Here is an 11,505-nt window from a genome sequence, read left to right on the forward strand (position 1 = left end):
GGCATCTAAGCACCCACAAGAGGCTTTTCGACTCCTGAAGGGAAGTGCTGGACCTCCAGGTAGCGAGCAGAGCTGGGAGGTGGAAAGAGGAGAGGGGACAACCACTGGGAATGCAACGCCGAGCAAAGAGTTAAAGGGAGGGGACATGGGCTGTCACGCGTCATTGGGCAGATTATGTGCAGCAAACAAAAAGTGTGTGTCTGTGTGCCAGTCAGTCACTGCATCGGGTCCATCTGTACAACTCTCTCTCTCTCTCTCTCTCTCTCTCTCTCTCTCTCTCTCTCTCTCTCTCTCTCTCTCTCTCTCTCTCTCTCTCTCTCTCTTCCTCCTCCTTTTTCCTCCTCCTTTTCTCTCTTTATCTCCCCCTTTCGCTTTACAAGGCATACAGGACAGGAAAATCAACGTCTCCTGACATGGAAATACAATAGACACTTAGGGATAGGGGGAGGCGAGAGTCGATTTTATCCTTTATCCTTTTCGGGTATCCTTGGTTTGGGGATTATATTCTGACCTTATTCCTGGTAAGTCTATCTACATTGGTGGTAGTTGTCCGTGCTTCTGTCTGTTGGAGTGGGGGGGTGGGGGACGAGGGGACACAGCTTGAGTGGGTGGGGGAAGTATTTTTTTCCTCCAAATTTCAAGCATTGTAGGGTGGGGATGAGCTGGGGACCTACAACACCAATGCGTTTTATACAAAAGGGAGAAAGGGGAAAGAAGCGGTTTGCCACCGAGGTGGTGATTTGGCAACCGGCAGACAATGCCAGGGCCGGTGGAAGAGAAGGGATGGAACCCGATTGCCTTGGAGAGGCTGGTTTTCTCTACATGGATCCGGTTCCCAGAAAGAGGATCCGAGAAGGGAGGAAAAAGAGAGAGATCAGAGCGGAGCAGGTTTTTGAGATCTTAATTCATCAGTGGCATAGGGAAGAGTAAGGGAACTGGCAGGTTGGCGAGCAGGCGGGCAGGCAAGCCCTCTGCTCTTGTCTGCTCTCTTCAGCATACCCACCAGCGGGTTATTGTGATGATTCTGGGCTTGGGGCTTGGCGGGCGGGCTGCGTGATGATTAGCCTGGGTGTTCGGGGGACCCTTTCCTGGTATTGTTAGGTAAAACTGCATTTTAATGACTGCGTCCCTGCTGTTGCCCGAAGTGACGGGGCGACCTCCAGCACAATGAAAGGCTTCTGGGAACGGGACTTGTTAAAAAGAGAGAAAAATTCGAGGTTAAAACGTTGAATTGAAGCAAAATGAAAGGAGAGAATAGAAGTAGGCTTTTTAAAGAACAAAAAAAGTTGTGGAGTTTTTTTTTTTAATTACATTAATTTGTAACCAGATCTCAAAAAGCCACAGGGAAATGAGGGAGGAAAGAGCTATTGTCCATTTAAAAGAGGAACTTTCTCTTTTAAGGATTTCCCTCCCTATATTTTTCCTGGGGCGGAGGTAACATAGGAAAGCAAATGTAAAAAAAAAATAAAAGCTAACCAAATCAAACTTTCAGTCATGGTTGTTAACTATAGGGAGAAAAAAAAAATCTATCTCCAAACCAAATTGTGAAGTTAATTGGTTAATGAATATTAAGAGGAAATGGACATTAATAATATTAATTTCTAATCAGTGGTTTCTCCGGAGAGAATTAGCCCCCATATCTTCTGCTACTGACATTACAGATATTATCACTGAGATAATAATTAGGGAAATGCCAGGTCCGAGGAACCTAAGAATCACCCAGTATGATAGATAACAATAAACCAGCACTACTCCAAGGGGCTCTTTAAGATTCAAAACTATCTTTTTTCATTTTTCAATGTTTCCAAGATTTCCCTTTTTAAAAATTCTACCTCATTTTATTTTGGCGTGTTCGGGGGGAGGGGAGATGTTCATATATGACAGCTTAATAGAGAGCTCTCCATCAGTGACTGATTTAAAAGCTCCTAAAGGTTTAACAGCTGGAAAGCCTACCCTTAAGAGCACAACCGACGCAGAGTTCACCACAGCCCCCACTCCCACCCCCGCACATCTTTAAAAAAAAAAAAAAAAGTGTCCTGTCTGGGGAAGCGAACATTCGCAACTCACTGCACAAATGGTATTCCTAGGCTAGGATACTTTGTTTGTCTTGTACCTGCACACTTCACAAGTCACATTTGACTGAATCTATCCCCTTGTATAACAAGGTAACTGGGATTCACCCTCATCCATAAATAAGCGTGTCGAGGTAAAAAATAATTACCTCTGCTTGCTGCTTTTAATTAAAGTCTCGGAGGGAAAGTGCTGGATTATGGTAATGAGCAGACATACGTTCCCTCTTGTAGACTAGAGCTAAAGGTTAGCTGACATGAAATCAGTGACATTGACAATCCACTTGAAATCCATTTGCCATGCTCCTCCGCCACAGCCTGTTCTCCAGCCCTGGATCTCTTTTTGGAATAAAAAGATCAGGTCTCTGGCTCCAGAGTTGAATAAGGACCGCAGGAATAAGCCTTATTTTAACCACTAGAAGTTTTTTCTTAGTTTGAGAGAATCAATAGGCTGTATTAAAGTTACGTTATTCTCCTCTCATTCTCAACTTCACTTACCTTTGCTCTGTGTAGGTTAATGTAAATATGACTATTTCTTCCTATGTCCGGCCCTGCACAGCTTCCCTCCCCTCCACCCCCACCCCTTTGCTGCTTCAGTTCACATCCTGAAATTCGAAAGTCTCAATTTACTTGAATACATCAAAGTACAACAGGCTTCACTCAGAGGAGACACGTTTTACTTTATTTTTTAAGCAACAGCACCATAAAAGAAGGAGTGGATTCTAAGATTCAAGTGGCTATACATTGGTTCATGTAGGTAACTTTGCGTAACTTTTCTTTTGCCCCTGCTATGCATGTATGTCTTAAGCGATGGAGGACACCGGTGTCCAAAGGGGCGTCTGGGATGGAGATGCCAAGGCTGTTCAGCAGTGTCTGACGGATATTTTTACCAGCGTTTACACCACCTGCGACATCCCAGAAAACGCGATATTCGGTCCTTGCGTTCTAAGCCACACTTCCTTGTACGACAGTATAGCTTTTATAGCTCTCAAGTCCACGGACAAGAGAACAGTTCCTTATATATTCCGGGTAAGATCTGACTGCTGTTTGATGCGTGCATTGGCAATGAGCTGTTAAGCAGCGGCTGACGAAAGATTTATACCCGTGCCCCTCCCTTAACATATCAACTCAGCGGGGCCTATAGTAGCAGTATCTATCCAAGCTAAAGTGAAATATTCTTTGCCTTCCTCCTACCTCCCTATCACGTTAAAGTTCCAGATAATATAGGGGGCAGTACTTTCCTATATTTGGAATATCCAACAACTGATGCAATTATCCATTTCATTTTGAATGTAGAATTGGCTAATGAGTATTTTCTATTGTTGAGAGATTTCCTGCATGCTGTAACGATTTGTACAGTAATTCTCCTTTCACTTGGTAACTTCTGAAGCGTCTCTCCCCTCAAAAGAAACACCCCCCCTCCCCCCCACACACATATACCCTTGGACCTAATGCTCCAAAGGAGATGGACTGCCTGCTGAACAGAGTTTTAAAAGCAGCTTGAGTGCTGCAGACTTCAAACAATCTTTTCCCAGCAACAGACAAATTCGGGTGTCACGGGATTTAGAGCTGCAAGGAATCTTCCAGGTCTTTTTGGCCAACCTTTCATTTTACAGATGAGGAAGCTCAGAATGGTTTTGCTCATTCACACGGGGAGTTAATTGGGACCTAAGTTCCTAGCTCCAGATCTGTGGTACACACCTCCCTCAGCGTCTAGGCCTAACCTAGGCCCATCTCTTTATCAAACAAAGTAGAAATGGCAGAAGTTGAAATCTGGAAAAAACTAATTGAATTAGCCCCTAAATCTTAAACTTTAAAGATAAGTTAATTTTTTTTGCAGTAAAATTGATTATACAATATTTAAGTTAAAGGTTTTTGTCCGATATAGTAAAACAACGACCTAAAGATTTACTGAAGTTGTTCGGTATGCTTTCTGTGAACCACAAAAATTCGTACGGGTGAGGTTTGAGTCAAATGCTTGCTAGCTGAGGGGCAGCGCGTGAGTTCAGCGCGCCGGGCCTAGGCTGTCGGGCTGAGGGGAGCAGGTTGGACGCTGCTGACCCACTGCTCTGGGTACGTTTAATGCAGGTGGACACCTCAGCAGCAAACAGCTCGTCGGAAGGTCTAATGTGGCTTCGCCTGGTTCAATCAGCCAGAGATAAAGAAGAGCAGAACCTGGAAGCCTACATCAAAAACGGCCAGTTATTTTACCGATCCCTTCGAAGGATTGCCAAAGACGAGGAGCTGCTTGTCTGGTATGGGAAGGATCTGACCGATCTTCTTTTGCTCTGCTCTTCCAGACCCCACAGCAAAATGAACGGTAGGTTGTCAGTCTACCCAAATCATTGGCCCCTTTGGAGCCTTGGGGGACAGAAGCCGGAGGGAGGAGGGAGCCCGTCAACCTTGAAACTCACTGCAGAGAAGCCCACGCCCTCGGCAATGGAGGCTTTTCTGGAAGGTCTGTTGTAGGTCCCCAGTGCGAAGTAGCCCCGAATGAAGGTAGGCCGCAGGTGAGGACGGTTGGCTGCGACGTAGGCAATGTAACTTAATTGCTGGATCAATTACTAAGGGGGAAGGAAGAGTTAGGCTGGAAGGGTGGTCTGATTAGGTTACATACAGACCTTACTCTCCAGAACCTGAAAAGAGGCAGGCGGATAAGTGCAAGGGTTAGGATTGCCAGACTGGCGCCGGGTGACAAGAGTAAAACCTTCTGTGTGTGTGTGCACATGTGTCTGCTTGCTACAGGGTCTCCCCCTTACACGTGCCTGGACTGCAGCCAGCGTTTCCAGTTCGAGTTCCCCTACGTGGCGCACCTGCGCTTCCGCTGCCCCAAGAGACTGCACAGCGCCGACACCAGCTCCCACCACGAGCAGGACGGGGGAGGCTGCACGAAGGAGCACAGCGGCGGAGGTGGAGGCTGCGGGGACAGCGGCGGAGGCGGCGTGGCCGAGGACCCGCAGCAGCACGAGGCTACTTTGGGAGCCGGGCCCAAGTACTGCAAAGCACCTCCCATCCCCATCCACCACTACCAGGCGTCCCAGGACGGCAGCAACCCCTCTGCGCCGGGCGCGGGAAGCGGCGTCAAGCCGTCTACGGATTTCCACAACCTCGCCCGAGAGCTGGAAAACTCCCGCGGGGGCCGCAGCTGCTCCCCGCCCCGAAGTCTGGCCAGCCGACTCGGCAGCAGCGGCAGCGGCCACCAGGAGGTGGAGCTGAGCCCAAACGGTAACGCCACCTGCGCTCTGCACCCCGCCACGCCGAGTGGGGGCAGCGGGGGTGCAGGCGGCGGCGGCGGCGGCATCAAACCCAAGAGAAAATACCCAGAGGAGCCGGAGGAAGGCAGCCGCGGCGGGGTGGTACTGGTGGGGGGGGCGAGGCCGCTTTGCCGAGCGGCCCCAGCCGGCCTCCAAGGAGGACCTAGTGTGCACCCCGCAGCAGCAGTACCGCGCGACGGGCAGCTACTTCGGCCTGGAGGAAAACGGCCGCCTCTTCGCCCCCCCCAGTCCGGAGACCGGCGAGGCCAAGCGCAGCGCCTTCGTGGAGGTGAAAAAGGCCTCCAGGGCCGTCGGGGGAAGCTCCGGGCTCCTGCCGGAGGAGGAGGAAGCAGCCGACGGGGCTACGAGCGCGGGAGAGGACAAGGATGTGGGCGCGGGAGCCGGCGGCTTGGCCGGCAACACCTCTTCCCCCGCGTCTTCCTCCTCCTCCTCCTCTTCTTCGCCGTCGGGCCCGGAGAAGCTCCTGGGAGCTCGGCCCGGGGGCCCGCTGTCCGCCCGTCTGGAGGGAGCCAGCCCGGCCCGGGGCAGCGCCTTCACCACGGTGCCACAGCTCGGTGGCAGCGGGAGCGCGGGCGGCGGAGGATCGGGCGCCGGCGCAGGGGCCGGCCAGGGCGCAGTCCCCGACGAACGCAAAAGCGCCTTCTCGCAGCCCGCGCGCGCCTTCTCCCAAATGCCTCCCCTGGTCTTGGGCCAGAAGCTGGCCTCGTTGGAGCCATGCCATCCCGGGGACGGCGTGGGCCCCACCAGACTGTACCCCGCAGACCCTCTGGCAGTGAAACTTCAGAGCGCGGCGGCGGACCTGAACGGGGCCTGCGCGCCGCTGCAGAACGGCGGGGGGCTTCCCAAACAGAGCCCCTTCTTGTACGCCACCACCTTCTGGCCCAAGAGCTCGGCGGCCGCCGCGGGACCCCTGCAGCTGCAGCTGCCTTCGGCGCTCACGCTGCTGCCTCCATCCTTCACGTCGCTCTGCCTGCCCGCGCAGAACTGGTGCGCCAAATGCAACGCCTCCTTCCGCATGACTTCCGACCTGGTGTACCACATGCGGTCCCACCACAAAAAGGAGTACGCGATGGAGCCTCTGGTGAAGAGACGGCGGGAGGAGAAACTCAAGTGCCCCATTTGCAACGAATCCTTCAGGGAGCGCCACCACTTGTCGAGGCACATGACCTCGCATAATTGAAATGGAATGGAAGAACCAGGCAGTCCGCGGGATCTCTACGCACACGAGGAAAGCCAGCTGCACGAATGAAACTCACCCCCTCCATCTTCTGCCTCACCTCTCTCCCAAACACGCTCTCTCTCACACACGCGCGCAGTGTGGGGCAAAAGGGCCCCCAAATGGGACCCAGAGACATGATCTGCCATTCCGATGTTTACTTGCACCAAAACCACACCCGGAAATAGACATCTGAGTCGGAGAGGGTGGTGGGTTTTTATTATTCGGGGGTTTGTTTTGTTTTTGTGGGTTTTTTTAATGCACGCGTTTTCACTCCCCCAGAATACATTTTTTAAAATGTCATATATTGCAACATATTGATGCATTTGTCATACGTTTCTACTTAAATTATTAAGCACTTACACGATTTAGATGTAATAATTATATGGAAGGGCAAATTTTTATTTTAGATATAAAGTGCACAGAGAAGAATGCAAGGCTTCTGCATTACGCGATTACGGTTTGTGTTCCTACAAAGCAAACAAGCAAAAAACCAATTGGAAAAATGGGGAGGGGGGATTGGTTTAAGTTTCCAGGGGAAAGTGCATGTGTCATGAAATAGTTACAGGACTTCCATGAAGAATGTCATCGATTCTGTAAATATGTATTTCCTTTTAATACAAAGTGTAATTTTGTGCCAGTGAAACGAAGTATGCATAGTTACGTGTTTCTTTTCCCCCCTTCCAAAGATTTATCAAACTTTATAGTTTATCTGGGTATGTTGGATGCTTTGACAATAAATGACTATTTTCTTCAAAGCACTTGGGTGTGACTTAAGTACTCATTTGAAAAATGTGTCTGTTCTGTTCGTGGCGTCTGGTTACCGAGATTTAAGAAGGTAAAATACCCACTTTTCTTACAGTTGCAGTTAGGAGTGGATGAGGAAAGCAACCAGTGGTGGATCAAAAACGAAGGAGAAAATCCAGGAATAACGGCAGTTGCATTTTACCTTCTCAGTAACAATGTGTTAAGTGGCGGCAAACGCAATCAAATGTGCGGGAACAGGTAGACAGATTCATGTGACGATCGTTTGGGAAATCTTACGCTCTCTTACTGTGTTTCTGTTCAAAAGACGTGCCGTTTACGTAAACAGGTAGCTCATCCCGGAAGGTCAGCTTCCTTACCGGTCGCAACCTACTTAATTCCTTTACCAGTGCTTGTAGACAAACAATTTTTAGGGGGCCGAATCCACCAATGATTCCCTTCTTCTTCCCTCACCCTCAAGCCCCCCACCTCAGATCCTTCACCTAAGGATGTTTAGGCGCTAACGCAGGCGAGGTGACCATGGATTTAAAAGCAGTCTACCTGTTGAAAAGTCCCATCATTTCTTACAAAGGAAGTAAAACAGCACTGATTCAAAATAATGATAATGGCAATGATAATAAGAATAGCAACAATAAAAATAAAGTTCTGGCACTACCCACTGTTTCCGTAACCTTAAAGAAACGGAAGGAGAATTCTGGTGATACCAGTTTCTTCCTTTCACTTCTACTGCAGGACCGATTCCTTACATTTTTCTGGGGCTAATAAAGTCTCCTGAAATGCTCTGTGCTTCAACCTTTTCCCAAACAACCGGACACAGAAAAGATCACCTTCAAAAGACTTTTCATACATAATCTCTTTAAGCCACGATAGGTAGGTGTTTACCTTGGGTAAGTCTCATCACCTGAGTTTCTTCCTCTGGTAAAATGGCATTGGTCCGAATGGCTTCTAAATTTGCAGTTCTAAATATGATCTCCATTTTACAGATGAGTACAATTGATGCTCAGAGAGCATCATCAATTTGTTAGCACAAAGCCGACAAGTGTCAGAGGTGAGATTTAAACCTGTGCTTCTCTCCCTCACATTACCCCAGTGAACTTGTCTGTCACAGCATATTGCTTCTTTTGTTATGATTGCCTCAGAAATGTTTGTTTTAATATTTTAATCACGCTATTTACAACTCAATGTTTACCCTACCCTTCTTCTCCCCCTCTCCCAATCAGGTATACTTGGGTATATACATGTGTTAGAAACACAATGATGGGACTTTCTTCCCAAGGACCTGAAATGACTGGCATTATTTGGAGTGAGATATCACTTCTCACTTTTTCTTGACTTTTCCCTAGTTCTGGAAATTGGGTTGAGTTAGAGGTATTATATTGAAGAGAGAAAGGTTTCTGTTTAAGGCATTGGCTTTGAACCAAGCTGAAAAGAAAACAACTAGGATTTTTCTATGCTTATCCAGTGCCCGGTGCACCACTGCTAAACCCACCCCCCCATTCAATATGCCCCATTGTCCTAGACTTGATATTTTCCAAGGTCACAGCTAAGTGATCTGATAATCTCATCTATACCAATATGTCAAGGGAGAGGGATTTGTCTTTCCTCCAAGGACCAACTTTTACCTGGGGAAGTCTAGAGAAGAGCTGGTACATTAAAGTTTATATTAAAGAAGTGCATTTAAAGGTCAGAATTTGGCAGGGTGATGAGAGTGAATAGAGTTTTGTTTCCTCTTTAAAACAAAATGTGTGAAATATCGCCTAAATTAGCTATGTTTAAGAGATGGTGATTTGGGATTAACTGGGTGGAAATTCCTAGAAATACCCTCAGACCTCTTCTTTCTGTAAATATCCTTTCCTTTTTGGATAAAAAAAATCCCCTTACATGCTCCTAAACATTGTCTTCTTACTTAACCTGTCTTTTCTTGGAGTAACTGGGACTGAGGCTTTTTAAAATTCAAATTCAATAAATATTTATTGAGCATCAACAATGAGCTATGCACTGTGCTAGGTACTTGAGATGCAAAGAAAAAAATGGCACATTCTCTTAGAAATGGAGAAATATGGAAGTTAGGGCCCTGCTGTGGGAGCAGTGGTTCTCAGATTCTAGATTTAGATTTTGACTCAAGAGCTGCTTCAGAAGCCCAGACACGGCTTCCCATATTATTCTGTAGATTTTTTTTCTTGACCTGATCCACCTGGCCAAAAAGAAATTCTGGAAACCCTCAAGTTAAATTAAAAGTAAATTTATCTGGCAACTGTGTAGAGCTGTGTAGCTAAATCTTTTCAAAGGAACTTTTTTTTTCAAATAAGAGAAAAGTGGTAGGAAAGCATGCAAAACTAAGTGTTACCAATGCCAAAATATTTAGTTAAACAAAGAAGACATTCCAGGGATTTTTAATGTTTCTTTTTTTTTTCTAGCCTAGGCAGTTTGCCACAACACGTACCTGTGTCCAATATCTTGAATCTGAACTTTCTAGAATTCTATATTTTTCCTACCCAAGAATCCTCCACTAGCCAAATTCAGCTTTCTTCTTAGATTTGTAAATGGATTGAAAGAGAGTCAAGTTTTTTGTGGAGAGTTTTTTGTTTGGTTGGTTTTGTTTTCTTTTAGAGGAGGGAGGCTGAGGATGATACTGGTTGGGAAGTAAAGGTAAAATAATTGCAAACTAAAAAGATGGAAACATCCGCATTAAGTTTTGTGCAGCTGCCAGACTTGGCTTCCTGTAATCAGTTTGTGCTGCTTGGCCTGAAATACTGTCCTAAGGAATGGTGGTAGGTTTGAGTCAGTCAGTCAGTCAATAAACATTGATTAAGAACCTACTGTGTGTCAAGTACTGTGTTAAGTGCTGGGGATACAGAAAAAGGTAAAGGATATTCCTTGCCCCAGAGGAGCTCACAATCTAATAAAGTCTGAGATATAGAGGATATATAATCAATGTATAACAACTCAGTAGCTACAAGGTGAGGATTGTAACAAGGACGGTGATACTGGGAGACTCTTACCTCCAAAGAGCTCCACTTTTCACACAGACTGATCATTTAAGGGGTGGAGAACCTGTGGCCTTCTAGGTCCTTTGGTGTGACCTTTTGACTGAGTCCAAGTTTTACAGAACAAATCCTTTTATTTATTCAGTCAAAGGGCCACTTGAGAACCTAGAGGGCCTCAGGTTCCCCACCCCTGAACCCTTACGATCAGTCTTGAGAGTAGGACCGTCCCTTTGTATTATTCCTCTAATTCCCCAAATCTGGCCATAATAAGGATCAACAATAATAATTACTGACATTTACATAGTGCCTCAAGTTTCACCAACTGTTTAATAGTAGAAGGTAGGGGTTTTAGTTCATGTGTCCTGTTTGTAATGTTGAGCATTCTCCCACACAAATACACACAGGAACAAGAGAGATGGAGGGAAGTTTGCACATTCAGCACCTATTCAAAGGCATTTGTGAACTGAGATTGAAGTAGGGAACACCACAGAACCACTCATCCCTTCCACCCCAACCCCATTCCTTGAGACTTTCCACGTTCTCATTCCATCCTATGGTCTTTTGTCTGGTACCTCCCTCTGAAATCTAATGTAGCCTAACTGTGGTCCTGACAGAGTTCCAAACCTAGAACGTCTGTAAATTATGTCCCCCGTAGACCTTGTTAGGACACTTGAAGTTTCCCTTAGGCCAAGCAGACTATGGTGACCACTCTTCCTTTAAAATCTAGCCCCCTGGGGGTCAATTAGGTGGTGCAGTGGATAGAGCACCTGCCCTGGAGTCAGAAGGATCTGAGTTCAGCCTCAGACACTTGACACTAGCTGTGTGACCCTGGGCAAGTCACTTAACCCCGTTGCCAAACAAACAAACAAAAAAAAGCTAACCCCAACTTGTATGGATCCAATTGAGAGGAGAGACTTTGGCCTGGAGATAGGACAGGGAGACAGAACCCCTGGACACAAATGCAAATCTAGGTGAAAAAAGTACCTAGCCCTAAATTCACTTACCCACCCACAAGACAGTTTCTTTTGTTGAATATAACATTATCTTCAATTTTAAAAGTATTAAATGTCTACTATGTGTAAGCTATCATGCTAGGTTCTAGGACTATTTAAAAAAGAAAGGAAAGATGGAAGTAAGGCATTTCCTACTCTCAGAGTATTTATATTCTACTGAGGATACAAAAAAAAATAGGC

General features: G+C 46.8%; 1 protein-coding gene across 1 annotated transcript; it reads left to right on the forward strand.

The window, feature by feature from the left end:
• The first annotated feature begins 2,777 nt into the window (after positions 1 to 2,777).
• Positions 2,778 to 7,282, forward strand: PRDM8 (PR/SET domain 8). Its single transcript, XM_027854591.1, is given in 5 exon segments — positions 2,778 to 3,098; positions 4,158 to 4,389; positions 4,815 to 5,294; positions 5,352 to 5,434; positions 5,436 to 7,282. Coding segments are annotated over 5 exon segments (2,103 nt in total). The 5' UTR covers positions 2,778 to 2,879; the 3' UTR covers positions 6,525 to 7,282.
• The last annotated feature ends 4,223 nt before the right edge of the window (positions 7,283 to 11,505 follow it).

This window comes from Vombatus ursinus, unplaced genomic scaffold, assembly GCF_900497805.2.
Source record: "Vombatus ursinus unplaced genomic scaffold, bare-nosed wombat genome assembly UNPS02010461.1, whole genome shotgun sequence".
Lineage (NCBI taxonomy): Eukaryota > Metazoa > Chordata > Mammalia > Diprotodontia > Vombatidae > Vombatus > Vombatus ursinus.